This window comes from Ursus arctos, unplaced genomic scaffold (assembly GCF_023065955.2).
Source record: "Ursus arctos isolate Adak ecotype North America unplaced genomic scaffold, UrsArc2.0 scaffold_12, whole genome shotgun sequence".
NCBI classification, from domain to species: Eukaryota; Metazoa; Chordata; class Mammalia; order Carnivora; family Ursidae; genus Ursus; species Ursus arctos.
Genome location: NW_026622786.1, coordinates 22,689,576 through 22,711,136, shown reverse-complemented (window position 1 = coordinate 22,711,136; position 21,561 = coordinate 22,689,576). Strand labels below are relative to the sequence as shown.

The following is a 21,561-nucleotide window of genomic DNA, read 5'->3' as shown; positions in this document are numbered from 1 at the left end:
ATTTTTCAGAAAAAAATTTAAAAAACACAATTTTTCAGGATAAACATTAGGTGACTATAAAAATTCTCAGTTCCTTAAATCTCAGGCTATCTATTGTTTTCTATTGAGAATGCACAGTCTCCCATTATAAGATGGTTTTTAGGAACAGCTTTGAATACCACAGTACTATAGCAGGTTTTAACTATTTAGCTTTAACTAGTTTCTGTAAGGGAGTAATATTCTTGCCACCTTTTTTTGCTTCTTGTTTTGTCTTCTCCTTGTTTGCTTTTTTCTTTTGAGAAGGGAAAAATTAGGAGTAAAATCTGACGCAACATTTGAAACTATTGATAGTTGCTATAGTAGTAAGAAGCAGCAGTAGTGAAATGTAGGTGCCAGGACATCAAAATGACACTGAATAGGCTAAGCCTGGGGATGGATCCCCAAGCCCCCAGTTCAGTATGATCACAGCAGCAGACTGACTGCAACAGAAAAATAATAGGAGGAATCTGAGAAGCAGAAGACTTTCCAGTATTTCTTTATAGAAAAGTCATCTTTGTGTCTGGTCACACTCCTGTATCTGAAATAGCAATGCCAGCATAAAAGTAAGATATGTCTGATAGGTAGATACATGCATATGTACATGCCTTTATATGTACGTGCATATGCTTGTATCTTTTTTTACCTTGGCTAAAGAATTCAGACACCATCATACTTAATTAGGCAGTAGCACATTCATGAAGGTACTGTGTTTTAATTCCAAGACTCACTGTGTTCAAGTAAACGTAGTCATTTGTAAAGGCAAGTTTGTCTAGTTTTCACAGGTTTTTCACTTGAATCCTGCAACCAAGTTTAACAAATATATTAAGCCTAATTAAGTCACTTTAGTCCAACAGTTGATCAGAATTTATGGAGCACCTACTAAGCTAGGCATTAGAGACAAAAAGATGCCTGAAAAACATTCCTACCTTTGATCTTGACATCTAATGGAACTCAGGGACAAAAGGCTTTCAATCAGGCGTTAGCTCTGGGAGTAGAAGTGTGGGCTAAAAAAAAGTGCTTTTTATTTTGAGGTTAGTAACACTGCTGATGTATTAGATACATTCCTAAGAGTTTACTATGGAAAGCCAGCTGAATTTAATGAACGTTCTCTCCTGAAAAATAAAAAGGCATATGCTTTGACACATACTATGTAAATTTAATTCATTTGTATGTGTTAGAAGGTAGAAGTATGCATTATTTCTGAGTGCAGAAATATGTGCTATGTTGGAATGTACTGACAGAGCAAACTCCAACATGACTGAATAGAGTCCATTTTAAAGAGTTTGTTCTCTTTACTTTAAGCATAGTTCTTATAGTAAAAATTGTATTATCTAGAAGTTGACATAGAAAGCTAGAAAAAGCAGTGTTTTGATACTCCTGTTATATTGTTTAAGGACCAGAGTGACTAACTGCTGTGAGCACTCTTTGAATAACGTTAGGACATGTAAAACTGCCAAGTTAAAGTTGTTTCTAAAGACTTTAACTAAGCCAAATAGTACCTTATGGAAAAAATAAAAGCTTTCCCCGATGCTTCATGCAGGTAGGAAACAGAAAGCTTCAGAAGTCCATGGAGAGGGGCGCCTGGGTGGCTCAGTTGTTGAGTGTCTGCTTTCGGCTCAGGGCATGGTCCTGGAGTCCTGGGATTGAGCCCCACATCAGGCTCCTCTGCTGGGAGCCTGCTTCTTCCACTCCCATTCCCCCTGCTGTGTTCCCTCTCTCACTGGCTGTCTCTCTCTCTGTCAAATAAATGAATAAAATCTTTAAAAAAAAAAAAAAAAAGTCCATGGAGAAAAAGACAGGTATTTTAAAAATAGTTTTATGTGAAGCTAGAATTGATTCTAAAAATAGGTAATTGAAAAGTTTTTATTAAATTTATTAATCTTAGAAAAGAGTGGTAGAAATATAAATCTCAAGTTGTCTTGGGTAATTCAGAAATAATTTATTTTCCTTCAGATCAAAGCTCCATTTTCCAAATATTTGAGAAACAAAAAATTTAAGGAATTCTTAGAAAAGAAGCAATTAATATAAAGTTAGAAAAAACCCCTTTCTCAAGTTCTTTTCTTCTACTTTTTATCTTTAGATCTTTCCTTCTTTGCCTGCTTGTCTAGTCCGGTCTTTCCTTCTCCAGGGGCAACTTGAGATTTACATTTCTGTGAAAGGTCTTTCTAAATCTACTTACTCTAAGAAGGTCTTTATTGGCTTGTAGAAATGAATGTATTTTGCAGTATTGTGCTATTACATATAATTCATTATAATTAACTTCATTTCCTCATTTCTGCAATATATATAGAATAAAACACATTATACTATAAACACTAGGACTTTGCTGGCTGCTTATACCATATAATATGGTTTAGAGTCTCTGAATGTGTATAAATTTATGATATGATTTTTAAGGAATAATAATTCAGTTGTTTACTTTGCTCTTCTTTAGGTATGTTAGAGCGGAAGTTCTGGCTGGCTTTGTCAATGGCCTGTTTTTGATCTTCACCGCCTTTTTTATTTTCTCAGAAGGAGTTGAGGTATTGTAAATAATGATTAGACTCAGTAAATTACATTTCTCTAATGAAAATGTTTATGAACTAAAGATACACGTATAGAGCTGCTTTTACACTATTAAGTATCAAGGACAGTGTTGGGTTAGATAAAATATTATGTAAGAGGAGCTTCCAAAATAGTTGAAAAAATTAAATGTACGTGAAAATACTTGAAATTGGAAACAACTAAATGATAGTGCTTTATAGGCTATGAATGAAGTGTTGACTCTGTGAAAAGTAAAAGCACAAGTTGGGAAGTGTTCTTAAAATAGAACCTGAGAATTTTGCCAGTGAATCTTTAATATTTGGTATATTAAAAAAAATAAAGAGAAAATTGAAAGATCAATGAACTTAAAATGAATGGCAATATTATTAAGATACCAAAGAGGGATAGGTTTTAGACCAAATAGTCACGCTTTTAAATATTTGTATTTATTAAAAAATAGTAATTATTACCTTGTCTGCAATAAGTGAGCACTGCTGTGGTTTTTTTTTTTTTCCTATAAACTGTTTGGCATATATTTTTAGAATGCTTTTAATTTTGAAAATAACTGAAAATTCTTAAAGATTGCTTTTTGTTTTTACCAGCTGATATATCAGAAATTATATCAATGCTCTTTGTTTGTATTATGTGTTTTCTAGAGAGCATTAGCCCCTCCCGATGTACACCATGAGAGACTGCTTCTTGTTTCAATTCTTGGGTTTGTGGTAAACCTAGTAGGAATATTTGTTTTCAAGCATGGAGGTCATGGACATTCTCATGGCTCTGGTATGATGGTTAGAACCCTTTGTTTCTTCATTTTTCTCTTTTCCATCATAATTTTCCCTTTTGAAAATTAACAAATTTTAAAGTTAAAGCCTATGTTGATTTTTAATAACAGAAATAAGATGGTAATAGATTCTTATTAATGTCTTCCTGAACCATCATTCCCCCTTCTCCATGTTTCTCCATCCGAGTGCCATCTCAAGATTACACATGTTCTCAGTTTGGTGTGGATCCTTCCAGACCTCTATAGCTCATCTGTTTAGTATGACACCATTTATGTAAAACCAACAAATGAACATTAAAAACCACAAAACAAATGTAGTTACTAAAAATTAGAGTGTATGGGGTATGAAATTTATTATACCATCTGTCTTTGAAATCCTTCTATTTGGTATACATCAGTCCGCCTTCTCTTGTTAACATAAAACTCCACGGTGTGGGATACCATGGCTTATTTAAACTGGTCTTCTCTATATAGACTTTAAGTCCTTTCTGCATGAAGCATATCCTTGTGAATATATGCAAGTGTTTTACCAAAGCTGTGCTGACCCATTTGGTAGCCATGTGGCTATTTAAATTTAAATTATGGTTAATTAAATTTCATAAAATTAAAAATTCACTTCTTCAGTTACACTAGTGATGTTTCAAGTGCTTTGTAGCCACATAGGGCTGTCATATTGGACAGCAGATGTAGAACATGTCCATCATCACAGAAAGTTCTTTGAATTGCACTGTGTTAGAATATACATAGAGTTGCTGGAACACAGGAAATACAGTTTTTAGTGTCAGTAGACAATGGCAAATTGCCTTCCAAAATGACTCATCCTCATTTATCCCAGCAATGAATGCCAGGACTAATTTCATCCCATTCACATCAAAACTTATTATTATAGGTTTAGAACTGTTTTGCTAATACTTTGATAAAAATGTTATCTCATTTTATTTACTATTTCTCTGATTAGCAGTGAGGTTGAAAATCTTTCTGTATGTTTTTAGGCCACTCAAGTTTTTCCTCTCCTAGAATTGTCTATTTATTTTTGCTTGTTTTTCTATGGTCTTCCTGTTAATCCATTTACAATAATTTTATATATTTTGTTTGTTTTATGTGTTGCAGACACCTGTTCCCAATCTATGGCTTATCTTAAACTTTTATATAGAGGTTTTTAATTTGAATATAGTCTTAGTGTTTCTGTCTTACATTTTTTCTGGTATGTTTTCTACTTTGAGAAGTTTCCTGTTCCTGAGTCATAAACATATACTCTTATATTTTAGTACTGTTAAAATGTCAGGGTTTTGTCCCTTATCCATTTTTTTCCTTCATCTATATGTAATTTGTTTTTGTAATGGGGTGAGTTACGACTTAACTTTTTTTTTTTTTCAGTGTGAATTAGCAGTTTTTCAAGCACCAATTATTAACCTGCCTTTTACCCCATTGAGGTAAAAGAACACTTTTAGCCTATATTAAATTGCCTTTCAAAGTTGTTTGGGCCTGTGTTGCTCAGTTGGTTTTTTCATCAGCTTGTCAAGTATGAAAAATCTTTTTGGGATTTTGACTGGGAATGCATAAAAGAATTTTTATGTCTTTTACTAAATTGTCTTAGCTATTTCGATAAAGATCTTTGTATTTTTCGGTCAGTTCATTTTTAGGTAGTTGGCTGTTTTTATTACTATCAAGAATAAAAACTATTATTCCTGCTTGTCTTATTGCATAACCAGGAACTCTAGACAGTGGTAATTAGAAATACTTAGTTCGTATCCTTGTGTCAACCTGGGTGATCACCTGAGTAACTTAAAAAAAAACCTGATGCCCAGGTTTATCCGAAGAGATTTTTATCAGAATCTCTGGAGGAAGCCCCAAACATCAGCATATTTTAAAGCTCTCCAGGTGACTTTGATGTGCATTCTTCATTAAGTCAATGAAGAATGCTACTAAAGTTTTACCATTTGGTCTGATGTTTATGGTCTGTTTTTGATGAAACTATTTTATCAAGTTAAGGATATTACTTTTTCTTCCTGTATCTATTGAAGTAATCATTTTTTTCCTCCTTAGTTAATTTAAAATTTGTAATTACATTGATAGATTTCTTGTAAGGAACGATCCTTAAATTTTATGGTTAAAATGTATCCATTTAGGTCTTCATTTAGGTGTGTGATCCATTTTCAGTCAATTTTTGTATATGGTGTGAGGTATAGGCCCAGTATCATTTTCTTGTATATATATTTCTGGTTGTCTCAGCACCGTTTGTTAAAAAGATTATTTTCCCCCCACTGAATTGTCTTGGCACTCTTGTCAACAATCAGTTGACCGTAATGTGAGAATTTATTCTGGACTCTCAACTCTATTTCATTAGTCTATGTGTCTATCCTTATGCTAGTACCCTACTGTCTTGTTTAATGTACCTTTGAGGTAGGTTTCAAATTGGAACATGTGAGTTATCCAACTTTCTTCTTCTTTTTTAAGATTATTTTTACCTATTACTTACTAATTTAAGATTATTTTACTTATTTATATTTCCATATAGGGGCTCCTGAGTGGTCCATCTAACTAAGCATCTGACTCTTGGTTTAGGCTCAGGTCATGACCTCGGGGTCATGAGATTGAGCCCTGCACTCTACTCAGTGCAGAGTCTGCTTAAGTTTCTCTCTCCTTCTCCCTTTGCTCCTCCCTCTGCTCATTCCCATGTGTGTATGTGTTCTTTCTCTCTAAAATAAATCTTCAAAAAAAATTTTTAAGATCATCTTGTCAATTTCTGCAAAAGCAGTTGGGATTTTGATAGAAATTGTATTGAATCTGTAGATCAGTTTGGGAAATATTGTCATGTTAACAATGTTAAGTCTTCTGATCCATGAACATGGGATGCCTACCCATTTATTTATAGCTTTAATTTCTTTCAACATGTTTTATAGTTATTAGGTTACATGTTTCACACTTCTTAACTTAACAATTAGGCTTTTTTTGTTGTTGCTATTGTAAATGTGGTTGTTTTCTTAATTTCGTTTTTTGAGTGTTCTTTACTAATGTATAGGGATACAGTTCATTTTTGGATACTGATCTTGTGTCTTGCCACACTGCTGAGGTTGTTCAGTATTCTAATAGATCTTTAGTGGATTCTGTAGAATTTTTAGTATCATGTCATCTGCAAATAAAGATAATTTTACTTCTTCCTTTCCCATCCGAATGCCTTTTTTTTCTTGCTTAATTGTCCTGATCAGATGCTTCAGTACAATATTAAAGATTTATTTGAGAAAGAGCACATACACACGAGTGGGGGAAGGGGGAGAGGGAGAGGGAGAAAGAGAATCTCCAGCAGACTCCCCGCTGAGTGTGGAGCCCAAGGCAGGGCTTGATCCCACCACCCTGAGATTATGACCTGAGCCGAAATCAAGAGTCCTACACTTAACCAACTAAGCCACCCAGGCACCTTGCTTCAGTACAGTATTAAATAGAAGGGGTGAGAGAGGACATCCTTATTTTCTTCCTGATTTTAGGATGAAAGCAGTCAGTCTTTCTTCATTAAATATGATGTTAGCTGTGTTAACCATGTGTTTTTCAGAAATGCCCTTTATCAGATTGAGGGAGTTCATTTCTCTTCCTAGTTTACAAGGTGTTTTTATCATGAAAGGGTATTGGGTTTTGTCGCAACTTTCTCCTTCATTTTTTGAAATGATCAGTTGGTTTTTATCCTTTATTCTATTAATGTGATGTGTTACATTGCTTGATTTTTGGATATTAAACCACCCTTTCATCCTTAGGATAAATCCCATTTGGCCATGGTTTATCTTTTTTATATATTGCTTCATTTGGTTTGCTAGTATTTTGTTGAAAACTTCTGTATCTATATTCTTAAGGAATTTTGACCTGTAGTTTTCTTTTGATGTCTTTGGTTGTTATTAGTATCAGGATAATACTGGCCTTATGTAATGAGTTGGGAAGTGTTCTCTTTTATTCTATTCATTTTTTTAAGGGGGTGGGTGGAGAGGAGTGTGAAGTATTGTTATTTTTTAAATGTTTGGCAGAGTTCAGTATGAAGTCATCTGGGCCTGGGCTTTTCTTTTTTGGAAGTTTTTACGTTATTCTTTTTTTTCTTGTTATAAGTCTATTCAGATTTCTGTTTACTCTTGAGTCAGTTTCAGCAGTTTGTGTGTTTCTAGGAATGTTTGTCCATTTGTCCACTCCATCTAAATTATCTTATTGTTGTTCATAGTATGTCTTTTTAAAAATTTATTTTATTTCCATAACATCAGTAGTGAAGACTTCTCTTTTCCCAGTTTTAGTATTTTGTGCCTTCTGTTGTTTTTTTTCTTGGTTAATTTAGTTAAAGTTTTATCAATTTTGTTAATTTTTTTTTAAAGAATGCCCTTTGGTTTTATTGATTTTTTTCCCAGTGTTTTTCTCTTCTCTCTTTTATTTTATTTCTGCTTTAATATTTTTTATGTCCTTTCTTCTTGCTTTGCCTTTAGTTTACTCTTCTTTTTTTAGTTTCTTAAGGTGGAAAATTAGATTATTGATTTGAGATTTTTTTTTTCTTCTTACCGTAGGGAAATATTTTTCTAAGCACTGCAGAAATATAATTTGTAAGTTTGGTATGTCGTTTTTTCATTTCATTTTTGTTCATCTCAAAGTATTTTTCAATTTCCCTTGTGATTTCTTCTTGGAACCATTAGTTATTTAAGAGTGTGTCTTTCAGGGGCGCCTGGGTGGCACAGCGGTTAAGCGCCTGCCTTCGGCTCAGGGCATGATCCCGGCGTTATGGGATTGAGCCCCACATCAGGCTCCTCCACTATGAGCCTGCTTCTTCCTCTCCCACTCCCCCTGCTTATGTTCCCTCTCTCGCTGGCTGTCTCTGTTAAATAAATAAATAAAATCTTTAAAAAAAAAAATGTGTCTTTCATTTTTCTTCTGTTGTTGATATCTAATCTAATTCCATTGTGATTAGATGACGCACTTTTTAGGACTTCAGGTTCTTTTCGATTTATTGAGTCTTATTTTATGACCTACCATTTGGTCTGTATGGACAAATGCACACTTGAGAAGAATATGTATTCTGCTGTGTTCTATAGATGTGTTAGGTCTAATTTATTAATAGTTGTTCAATCTTCTAGTTTTTTGTTGATCTTCTGCCTAGTTATCTATTATTGAAAGTAGGTATTGAAGTCTCCAACTGTTGTTGAATTGTGTATTTTTTCGGTCAATTATTTTAGGTTTTGCTTCATATATTTTGGAGTTGTGTTGTTCACTGCAATATGTTTGTTTATAATCATCATATCTTCCAGATAGATTGAACATGTTATTATATGATGTTCTTTTTTTCTTACAGTAATTTTTGGCTTACAGTTTATTTTGTCTGATATTATGATAACCATTCCACCTCTTTTTTTTTTTTTTAACTGCTTGCATGGTGTATTTTTCTTTCTGTCTTTTTACTTTCAACCTGTTTGTGTCTTTGACTCTAAAGTGTGGCTCTTATAGACAGAATATAACTGGATCATTTTTTTTTTTTTATCTATTCTGACAATCTCTGTTTTTTGATTGGGATATTTAAACATTTACATCTCATGTAATTACTACTAAGGTAGGATTTACATTTGCCTTTATAATATTTGTCTTCTATATCTTCCGTCCTTTTTGTTACTCTATTCCCTCATTCCTGTTTTTTAAATAGATACTTTCTAGTGTACCTTTTAATTCTCTTTTCTTTTACTATATATTTTTTAGTATTTTCGTAATTGTTGTCCTGGGGATTACAAGTAGCATCTTAACTTCAAACAATTTAGTTCAGACTAACAGTAATTTAGTAATACGCAAAAATTTTGCTCCAGTATACCTCCCTGTTCACCTTGCTTCTTCATACTATTATTGTCATACAAATTGCATGTTTTTATGATGTCCATCAATACAGTTTTATAATTACTACTTAATGCAATTGTCTCTTAAAACATACAGGAGAAGAAACAAGTCACAAATTTAAAAATACATTTATCCTCTCTCATAATCGCCTTTACCAGTGCTCTTTATTTCTCTGTGTGGATTTTAGTTACTGTTCAGTGTTCTTTCATTTCATTTGCAGGTAGTGTTTTTGTTTATCTGGTAATGTCTTATTTCTCCTTTATTTTTAAGACAGAGAGTTGAATTTTGAATTCTTAGTTGAGTCTTTTTCCAACGTTTAATTTTGTCATCCTACTGGCTTTTGACCTCCATGGTTTTTGTGGAGAAGTCTCCAGTTAGTCTTACTCAAGTTCTGTAATACATGGTAAGTTATTTTTGATCTTGGTATACAACTTTCAGTGTCTCTTTGACATCCATCAGTTTGACTATGATGTTTCTAGATATGGCTTTGTTTGAGTTTATTCTTCTTGGATTTTCCTAAGTTTCTTGAATGTGTAGATTAATATTTTTCATCAAAGTTGGGAGTTGCTAGCCATTATTTCTTAAAATATTTTTTTCTGTCTCTTCCTTCCTTTTCTTTTTTGGGGATTCCTTAATGCTTAATTTGGTACACTTGTTATTTCCACAGCTCTCTAAAGCTATGTTTATTTTTCTTAATTTTCTTCTTTTCCGCTCCTCAGAGTAGACAGTTTCTATTGGGCCATCTTCAAGTTTGCGTTATTGTAGCTCAGGTCTGTTGTTGAGCACTTCTAGTAAATATTTTATTTCAATTTATTATATTTCTTTAACTCCGGAATTTTTTATTTGGTTCTTTTTTATAATTTCTTTTTATTGATATTCTCTATTTGGTGAGTTGTTGTTATACTTACATTCTTTAGACATGGATTTCTTTATTTCTTTGAACATATTTATAATGGCTGATTTAAATAAAGTCTTTGTCCAAAATCAGGGTCTCCTTCATGAACATTTTCTGTTGGTTGCCTTTTTTCTGTGTATGTGTCATACTTTCATCTTTCTTTGCATGTCTTAAAATTTTTGTTGTTGAAACTGGACATTTTATATTATATTGACTCTGGTATCATTACTTTGCCCTCTCCCTTCAAAGTTTGTTGTTGCTGATACTGCTGTTTTTCTTGTTGTATGACTGTCTTGGACTAATTGTTTTCCTCCAGTGTATGGCCACTGAATTGTTAGAACTGACTCTAATAGTCACCACATTGAGAATAGAGATTTTTCTAGGGAACTGCCAGTTTGAACAAAACACTTAACTGTGCTCTTGAGATGCTGCTTTTAACGGAACTTCCAAAGAAGTCAGATCTCTCCATTGTCTGCAGTGCTGCTGGCTTTTAGCTACTTTCAGCTGAGCTGGGGCAGGAGGTGAAACGGGAATAGCCCCAAGTAAAAACAGCAGAAACCCTCTAGTCTTATGCAAGTTTGATAGTTTCTTCTTGGATGGGTGCTTTTTAGTTTGTTTTCTGGTTTTGGTTAATTACCAGAGTTCTGAACCGGTAATTTTTAGATTTGTCCCTTATATTTGTGTTGTTTTAGAGAGAGAGCTGATTTGCCAATATCGTCTCTCTACCCTTTCTTCATGATTTTTCATATAATGCAATGCTGGATTTGATTTACTGGTATTTAGGATTTTTGTGAATATTGGTGATGTTTTTGAATTGGGTAATATCTGGTCTTTTTCTGTGCTTTGGAATAGCTTATATAAGATATTTCTTTGATGGTTTAGTAGTTTTTAGGTCTGCTAAGGACAGAGGATTCTGCATTATTTTGTTTTTTTTTTTAAGGATTCTACCTGCTATAATGTAATTCTACTGATCTTTTATCAAATGCAGTGACTTCCCTGCCTCTGCCTCAAAGTGACCATATGCATACATTTTGTTTTATCTTTGATAGTATATGTAATAGTACTTCGTAAAGTTTTAGCTAAGATTTTTGTCTGTGGTTTTTACTGCTTTATCCCCAGTGCCTAGAACGGTGTCTATAATATAGTGTGTTCCAAATAAGTATTTCCTGAAAGAATGAATAGCATTATCTAGTCTCTAAATATTTCTGTTTACGTCTCACTTATTTCCATCTCCAGTAAAGTCTACCAATTCCCTCCATATTTCATTTCCTTCCCACACTCCATGGTAAAAAGTCAGTTTTAATGAATTTATAACACTTTTTACGAGTAGATTTTTACTTAATTGAATCTCTTTTTAGAGCTAATTCTTTTTACTACTATCAGTATTATTGTAACCATTTATGTAATATGTTTTTACATACTTTTTGTTCTAACTACTTTTTAGGCCATGGACACAGTCATTCCCTTTTTAATGGTGTTCTGGATCAGGCACATGGCCATGGAGATCATTGCCATAGTCATGAATTGAAACATGGTGCTGCACATAGTCATGACCATGCTCATGGACATGGACACTTTCATTCTCATGGTGAGTACAGCCAAAATCCTTTCAAATGGACAGCCTTACAAATACACAGAAATTTTATATAGATTACTCTTTTAGTTGAAATAGTCTCTTGAAAATGTTTTGTAATCAACTTCCTTTCTAATGAATCAGACTAAATGGTTCCCAGGGCTTGTTCATTTTTAGTATATAACGAAATTAACTCAGTATAATGCCATAGATATAGCTTTTTTCAGTGAGTATATTATACTATGTGCCACTATTTTAAATGAGTTTCAGTGAGTGAGAAACAATTGCATTTTATTGAATGAAAGTTATAATTTTTTTTTTTTAAAGATTTTATTTATTTATTCGACAGAAATAGAGACAGCCAGCGAGAGAGGGAACACAAGCAGGGGGAGTGGGAAAGGAAGAAGCAGGCTCACAGCTGAGGAGCCTGATGTGGGGCTCGATCCCATAACGCCGGGATCACGCCCTGAGCCAAAGGCAGACGCTCAACCGCTGTGCCACCCAGGCGCCCCGAAAGTTATAATTTTTTAAGTACAATAAGGCCTTTTGTCCTACATATGGGCTTATAAAAATACAATAGGGATTTTCAGTTTTGCGCAATTTCAGTGTAATTTTTGATAAATATCAACTGATACTTCCCTGTTCCCTTAGAAATCTTTGTATGCTGGAGCACGTGGGTGGCTCAATTGGTTAAGCTTCTGCTGTCGGCTCATGTCATGATCTCAGGGTTCTGGGATCGAGCCCCTCCTCAGCAGGGAATCTCCTTCTCCCTCTTTTTCTGCCCCTCCCTGCCGCTCAGAGTATAGATTAATAGAAATTGCTTAAATACCACAGTCTGATTATCTTTAAATAAATTATATTCTTAAGGATTATCTGTACCTGCTGGATAGAATCCTCACACTTTTGATTTGAAAATTGAAAGGGGTCTTGGGAATTGAATATTAAGTCCCTAATTTATCAGTCTCTAAAATTTGCTATATTTTTGTAATTATTATAATGGTATGTTTTATTTATTTATTACTTTCATTTATTTTTATTTTAATTCCAGTATACTTAACATCAATATTACATTAGTTTCATAGTGATTCAACAATTGTATACATTACTTAGTGCTCATTAAGATAAGTGGACTCTTTATCCTCTTTACCTGTTTCACTCGTCCTCCCACCTACCTCCCCTCTGGTAACCATCAGTTTGTTCTCTAGTTAAGAGTGTTTTTTGGTTTGTCTCCTTTTTTCTCCCTTTGTTCATTTGTTTTGTTTTGAGAGAGAGAGAGAGAGAGAGAGAGAGCGCGAGCGCATGGGCAAGTGGGGGGGGGGAGGAGCAGAGAGAGAGAGAGAGAATCATAAGCAGGCTCCATGCCCAGCGCATGGAACCTGATTCGGGGCTCAGCCTCATGACCCTGAGATCATGACCTGAGCTGAAATCAAGAGTTGGATGTTTAACCATCTGAGCCACCCAGGTGCCCCCATTTATTTTGTTTCTTAAATTCCATGTATGAGTGAAATCATACGGTGTTTGTCTTTCTCTGACTTATTTCACTTAGCATTATACTCTCTAGATCCGTTCATGTTTTTGCAAATGGCAAGATATTATTCTTTTTATGGTCGAATAATATTTCTGTGTGTGTGTGTGTGTGTACACACGACATCTTCTTTATCCATCTATCGATGGACACTTGGGCTGTTTCCATAATTTGGCTGTTGTAAATAATGCTGCAATAAATAGTGGTGCATATATGCTTTCAAATTAGTGTTTTTTTTTTCTTTTTTGAGTAAATACCCAGTAGTGTGACTACTGAATTATATGGTAGTTCATTTTTAACTTTTTGAGGAACTGTAAAAAACATTCTGTAAAAAATCAAGAGTCAAATACTTAATCAACTGAGCCACCCAGGTGCCCCCAGAATGAAACTTCTGTATTACTCTGTAATATATTCAGTGGACTCCAAATAACGTAATGATTTGAGACCCACTCTCACCCATTCAAAATCTTGTAAATAGTTATAAATTTAACAACATCGTGTATCTCCTTGAATTTTTATTTTCATTCCAGAATTTTATAATAATGGATTATATTTGGGTTATTAATTGATCATGTGTTGTACTTCTTGGCAATAAAATATGTATATAAATTTAAATTTTTTATTTCCTAGAAACATAAGACTTAGCATTTAAACATTTCTTTTAGCTGGAGTTATTGTAGTTATTACTAAAAGTCAATCAAAGTAATCCTATTTTTAAAATGTTGATACATGTATAATCATAAAAGGCAACATTTTACTTAAAACACATATCTTAATAATTTGAGCTCTTTTTTCTCAATTAGTGTATGAATAAATGACACTTACCAGCATAAAAAAGGTTTTGGCAATAATTCTGTTCCTATTTTATAGCTTTACAAGTACTAAGAAACCTTAAATAGAAGAAATTTCTGTTTATAGCACTTTCAGTCAATTCTTTGAACATTGTCAGAATTACATTCCAAAAATTATATAGTGGTCTGTTACCAAAAATTATTTTTGGTGATCTATAAATTGGCAGTTTCATTAGCTAATCCTTGCATTGTGTTAAAAACAATTGGAAACTATGTTGCTTACAAAAGGATTTGCTCACTAGTCAATAGAGTCATTACTTCTGTAGCATTACCATCAATATTTGCAATTGACCCCTTGTTTGTTGCTCTAGAATTTTTTTTACACCTTGAGCAATGCACTGTAGTAAGATTCTAAATAGGTGAAAAGTAACTGGTTTTTTTGGCCAAGGGGAAGAAGGGTAAGTGGCAAAGAAGAATTTACATGACATCTGGGCACATGGAGATCATAGTAACTAGTAAAAGGAAATGCTGGGTTTCAAACACAAGGAAATCTGACTCCAGCGGTGCCTGGGTGGCTCATTCGGTTAAGCATCTGTGTCTTGGTTTTTTGTGTCAGTTGAGTGTCCCACTCTTGATCTGGGCTCCGGTCATGATCTCAGGGTCATGGGATTGAGCCCTGCATAGGGCTCCTTGCTCAGTGGGGAGTCTGCTGGAGATTCTCTCTTCTCCACTCTCTGCTCCTCCCCCCTGCACTCTCTCTAAAATAAATAAATCTTAAAAAAGAAAAAAAGGAAATTCGACCCCAAAATCTTCTCTTTACTATTATTTCTGCCTTTAGCATATATTAGCCTATCTGAAGATACAAAAGTAATAGGGCCATGATTCCATTTTGCCCTTCAGAGACATCAGATTCTCACTGGGAAATACTGTGAGTGTCATATTTATTGAAATGCTACACTGTCAGTAAAATTAGCTGGTTTTTTGTTTGCTTGGTTTAACTGCTCATGTCTCCGTGACTCAAGCAGTAAAAGTTTATGTATTGCTCTTGGGTTGATGGGGTAAAGAAGGGTAGGTGCTGTTTCTCATTCAGTTCAGGGATCTAGGTTCCTTTCCTCTCTAGGATTCTTTACCCTTGGAACCCTCCACTGGATTCCCTGCAGCTACCTGGAGATAGAGTACATAGAAGATCATGTGGGACATTTTTATGAGCCTAGAAGTGGTTTACCTGTCATATTTCTTTTTTTATTTTATTTTATTTATTTGACAGAGAGCATAAGCAGGGGGAGCATCAGGGAGAGGAAGAGGGAGAAGCGGACCCCCATGGGGCTTGATCCCAGGACCCTGGGATCATGACCTGAGCCAAAGGCAGATGCTTAACCAACTGAGCCACCCAGACGCCCTACCTGGCATATTTCTTTGCTTAATACTGTTACGTATATCACATAACTCAAGGGAGCCTGGGAAATGTAGTTTAGTTGTTTACCAAAGAAGAAGAAGAAATGGGTGATAAACAACTAGTCAGTCTCTACCACAGATAACAAATTTTATGTCCAGAAGGACTTTTCAGATTTTACATAGGTGGGAGTTCTATTGTTTTACACAACCATTATATTGGTATAGCAGAATACACCTTTCCAAGTAATTATGTCAAAAATTACTGTCTTTATCTGGACCTACTACCTATAGACAAATCTCTTGCCTTCACCCGGAGCTGGATTTGTAGAACAGTTCACACTTTTGACAATCAGCATGATTTTTTAAGGTGACTACATCTCTCTCCCCAGCATAGCAGTGCCATATCCAGACAGAAATCACTGTGCAGCCTTAGGCTTTTATGCCTCTTCTGGCATCATTAGCCTTCTATCAAAGCTCTAGCAAGGATGTGTCAGCTCTTTGGTACTATGGGCCAAGAACCATGACCCCAGGCAGGCTTTCTGTTAGACGTGTTCAGAAAGCTTGTCAGGCCTCCTGATGATCTCAATATTGCTGATCTTTTCCCTTGTTTACCTGTGTTTTCTGGTTTGATGTTAAAGCTGATATTATCTTCAGAGTCAGTATAGCAATTACAGTATTTTTAAATTTTTTCTTCAGAAAGGCAAAATGAAAAGTATTTTTATCTCTTCTGTTTGAAAAGCTTGCCACATTCATCTAGAAGCTATTAGAAAACTCTTGTTTGCCACAGTCCAGTTATCCTGGATGCTGTCCTAGCTTCATTTCTTGGACTTTTTGTAACTTTCAGCAGATTTGTTTTGTCTGAGTTTTCCAGTTGTAAAATTAGTGTAGCAAACTGTAGTTTAAGGTATGTTATGAATTATAGAAGACTTTCACAATGTTTTTAATTTACTGTTTTTTACCAGATTGCTTGATATAATAATTTCCTAAATACTGTGTACTATTGATGCATTTTGAAATTGCCCATGTATCTTCATTAAACTATTATATTAAATTTAAAAAATAATTTTGTAGGTCTTATGTGGCTGTATAGTCATGCGTCCTTCATGATATATTTGAATGAAAAGTTCTCTGAATTGCAAAAATTGAATCGGTAATTGAAGACATATTTTAAAATACTTTAACTTAACTCTCTACAGATGGTCCCTCCTTAAAAGAAACAGCAGGACCCAGCAGACAGATTTTACAAGGTATGACAAGCACTTTGTGTATTTCTCAGTTTTATGAAACAGGTTTCATTGTGTTGAGCTATCTGAAATTTTCCTTTAAGAAAAATATATAATAGTATTTGTGTCTAAAGTATTATCTTTCCTTGTGACTTTTTAAATATATACTATTAGATATATTAGCATACATTCTTTTAACTATCACTTGGCTATTTTCTTAGATTTAATAAGATTACAGAAGTTAGAAACTATACTGCTTAACTATAAATAATACCCATACCAGTGACTATAGTAACACCATAGTAATATATTTGCCTCCATAGAATTACAAAATATTTTTTCCAAGTTCAATATTCAGTGTGTATTTACATTGTGGAAAGATTGAGAGTAAGAAATGTAATGCATTCAAACCCTTAGAATGGATAACACCGAGAGTGAACCCTAATGTAGTTGGATTTTGGGTGATAATGACGTTTTCAGTATAGTTTTATCGGTTGTAGTCAATGTTCTACTCTGCTAGGAGATTTTGACAATTTGGAATGTTATCCCCAGGATAGGGGTATATGGGAAATCTCTGTACCTTCTGCTCAGTTTTGCTATGAATGTAAAACTGCTCTAAAAAGGTTGACTTTGTTATACTTACATATATATATATATATATACACACATACATATATATACATGTATATATATGTATATACACATATATATATATGTATATATATATATATACATATATATATATACATATATATACATATATATATATACATATATATATATGTATATATATGTATATATATATGTATATATATATATATATATATATGATGCAAAGTGAGACCTTTGTCATATCCATAGGCATCAAATGATGATGGCTAAACAGGAGCTTCCATGTCACATAAATGATACATTACAAAAGCAGAGAAAATCAGTTTTGTCTGTGAATTATGATAGTTTCTTTTTGGGGTAGGAGCCGATCTTTGGCTCTGAATTTCTGTTTAGACTTCATCATCAAAGTTTCCTAATTCCCAGCTCCCCACCTTCCTGCTTTTATTAACTTTCGACTTCAGTCTGACTTTCCAATAGCTTGTGGTCCAATCTCTCCTGCGCCTATTTTTCCCCACTATTTCTTGATATAGCTCTTGCTTTTTTTTCCCTCCCCACTATGAATGTGCTCCTCCATACTGAGGAGTTTATTTCAGGAGGCTTAAATGTGTCTTCCAGTCACTAGTTTTCCATTTGCAAAATATATAGAATTGGTTTAGAACAGCATTTGCTGAAATAGCTTGTAATCATGCATATGTAATGCATCCATATCCAATGCTATAAATTAGCTTTGATAATACGAGTTTATTTTTAGTTTTGGAAATCATCACAAGTTGAGGGAAGGGAGGTTAGATTTGCCTTCCTAATTATCTTTTATACAAGCTGTTATAAAAATTATATTTTCTGAGTGTCCATCAATTTATGGTGGCTCCAGCAGCCCAGGAGATAGGTCAAGGATAGGGAAAACTGTTTGGCATTCAAAGTTTCCATGAGGATACTCATACATGAAAACTGAGTTAACTGAATTTTTCAGTTATTTGCAGCATCTTCAATCTGACCTCTGGCTGGAGGAAAGGATCAACAACAGCAGCAAAGCAAAGATTTAAAACCCAATGATTCACATATTAAAATTATCAGATATAAAATAAAAATATATATGTATGACCTCTGGCTAGAGTGTTCTTGGGCAGTTAAAATATCCATATCCTACCAAGTCTTCTAAGGCTTTCAACTTTTATGTTAAATTAAACATATTAGTTTAGACTTCTTTCTTTACTGATTTTTTTTCTTGAAACAGTTACTAGAAAGTAGGAAGGGCTTAGGTAATTAATGACACTTGCTAATAAAGCCAGTTTTGAGATCGGCACATAATATGTGGTCAGGGATTTTTCAGTCAAAGAGAAATCAAGAACAAATGATTCTTTTCTCTTTCCTTTCGGTATTTCCAGCTGTTTTCATGTCTGATCCTACTAAAACACTGATTAAAGAATATAAGGGCTTAAAATCACATGTCACTTAAGTGGTTTGAAGCATAGGTACCTTCAATCTACTTTGTTGGGTATTTTTCTTCAGTTTTATTTCATAAACTTAATGTGGCCTCGACACTTATTAGTCTGTTTAATTCTTTGCTATTTGAAATACCCTAGAAAAAGAGTTTTTTTCTCTAAGTATGCTTTGGTATAATATTTTTGTTACAGGAAATAGAGCTATTAGCTTTTTGAAGAATAGTTATAAAGGTCATTACTCTATACAAACGAAAAAGTATATTAAGTACTGCAGGATGAATTAATTTGGTATAATACTTGATATAAAATTATACTGTAGTAGATGAATCGAAGCATATTTTCCTAGAGCACATTAAGATTTGATTGGACTCAGTAATAGTCTGTTTTTAAATTATTAGAAAGTTTTTTCAAGTTTTAGTAAATGTGTGTTTTACACTTAAAAAAGAAATGGTTTGCCTTTAGTTGTCTAGTGAATAATAAAGAAGTAGAACAAGTATTTCCAAAGTAGACACATGCTTTTTACACATTACTTCTTTTCAGATAGAATAAATTCTATTTTAAAACGTTCTATTTTTAGTAACATGGGTTAAGTTTGTTTCAAAGACAATGTTTTGCTATACAGTAAATTTTACCTATTAAAGATTAAATGTTGAATAATTTATTGTCTTAGTTAAGTCTGTTCAAGAAATAATGTATTTTAAACTTACTTCTTGATTTTTTAAATGGTTTTCCAGTCAATTATTAAATGTTAATATTTAATAGGCTCTGGTTCTGATACCACTTCTGACCACAAACTAAGATTCTGTGCTCAATTCCAATGGGGAAGTGAACAATGTACTCTCATACCAGCAAGCAGTTCTCTGCTACCTGGAAGCCAGAAGGGCCTGGGACTGAAAGTTCCAACCCTCTATGATTGGTTCCCCTGGCAGCCAGCTACCATCCTTAGGTGGGGTCCAATAGTATATTAACATTAACGAGAGACACCTTGTCGCCACCACTTAGGAGGTTCCAAGGGTTTTCCAGAAACCAGGATAAAGACCAAATATGTATTTCCTATTATAAATCACAATATGACAGTATTATATCTAGGTTTCAAGACAGAATATCAGTATCCTACCAATTTAATATTTATTTATTAAAAGTTTTAAAAATATTTTATAATTGCTTTTAAATATTCAGATCTCTACTTTCTTCCTTATCGGGTTCAAGCTTAGTGTATAATTTTAGGTAGCAAAACCTTCAGGATAATTAATAAATGTATCAGGATTTTATAGAGTTACAGTCCATAGGAAATTTAGTTTCAAGTAGTAATAATTTTAATTACCAGCAGAGGGCTCTGTGTGTACATATATTTGTAGTTATACACAATGTTTCTTGAAGAATTCTTTCAGCCTAATGCCATTTTCTACTAACAAATCATTAATTAACTTATGGAATTTTTTAACCAGAGATGAATGTGCTTAAAATCAACTTGTTTCTGTTCTTCCTCATTTATGTTATACCAAAATATTAAGGATCATTAAGAACAAGTATAATTAATGAATCAGATATTTTAACCCCTGCTGATTTGAAGAAGGAAAGATTATTTCAGTTTCCAGAAGTACTATTATTCATTGCTAAACAGTGAATCTATAGTCTTCCTGATTTTCAGATTGGCACTTAGTGTTTTATGTATAAAGTCAAGAATATAGTTTTAAGAAATATTTGTATTTTTCATTGATCAGAAGATACTATTTTGATTCTGATTATGCTTTGTTTCCAGGTGTATTTTTACACATTCTGGCAGATACACTTGGGAGTATTGGTGTAATTGCCTCTGCCATCATGATGCAAAATTTTGGTCTAATGATAGCAGATCCTATTTGTTCAATCCTGATAGCCATGCTTATAGTTGTAAGGTAAGTGTTATATGTTATTTTCAGTTATTAAAATGAAAGGTGGGAAATGTGCTTCTTAAATTACAGATCTACAGTACAAACTGTGATTGTGTTGGCTTTCTTTTGGCCTTTAACAAATTCCTATGTAGATTATTTCTCTTTTCATCTTCCTGTTTCTTTCTGTTTGCCATTTATTTCTTGTCTAGGTTTTGATGTTTCTTTTTGGTGTTTAGCAATTGATCTTTTGGGTTTATAATCCAAATTAGTAGGATTTTTTTTTGAATCCAACATTCTATCTGTAGAGTAGAACACTGATAATATAAGATGTATTAACTATAGTTAGAATCTTATTCTATATTTTACACTATCAAATGCAAAAGAATGTTAAAGTTTTTTCTACAACTATTCAATTTATAGAGTTACATTATCATTGCAGAAGTCTTATAAAAATGCTTATTGAGGTATATGAGTGTCTGTCTCCCTATGTAGTTTTATAAAATTCTTGAGGAAGGATCTGTCTCTTAGTATAGTTTATCTCTATTGTGCTAATGTATATGTAAAGCATAAGTGTGTGTGTAAATTCTCAATAAATATTTGCTGAATTAGATTATGTAGTATCTCAAATTTTTCAGACTGAAATACATTTTATTATTGATTTAATTTTTATCATAATAGTGAAATAATATGTGCCTTTCTTTCAGTCTTGAATTACTTAATATGTTAATTATATATAAATATGTCTTGATTTGACAATTTTTGTTTTGTTTATCCATAATGATTTTATTGTCAGCAAAACTTTTTTTCTAATGGTAACTAGAGGGCAGACTATGATGATTTTTATAGCTTATGGTTGAATAGAATACACTTAATTATGAGGAATTATAATCTTATAAATTAGTCATAAATACAGATTTTGAAGTTCTTGCTTTAAAAAAAGGTTATACATTTTAAACATGCAGATTATTTTTTAAGTTTCTTCAAATTATTTGTACTAGGAAGCAACTCTACTATGTCAAAGTCCTATAAAGTTTGGAAGTTTCTTCATCTTTGGAAATCTTT

At 33.3% G+C, this 21,561-nt stretch overlaps 1 protein-coding gene across 1 annotated transcript in view; it reads left to right on the top strand.

Annotated features, from left to right (window-relative positions):
* SLC30A7 (solute carrier family 30 member 7) overlaps positions 1–21,561 on the top strand; it is an 86,606-nt gene that overhangs the window by 16,332 nt on the left and 48,713 nt on the right. Inside the window, exons 4-8 of the mRNA XM_026497508.4 lie at positions 2,453–2,540; positions 3,198–3,324; positions 11,509–11,652; positions 16,545–16,595; positions 20,388–20,523. Of these exons, the coding sequence (XP_026353293.1) occupies positions 2,453–2,540; positions 3,198–3,324; positions 11,509–11,652; positions 16,545–16,595; positions 20,388–20,523 (546 nt within the window). The remainder of the gene's footprint in view (positions 1–2,452; positions 2,541–3,197; positions 3,325–11,508; positions 11,653–16,544; positions 16,596–20,387; positions 20,524–21,561) is intronic.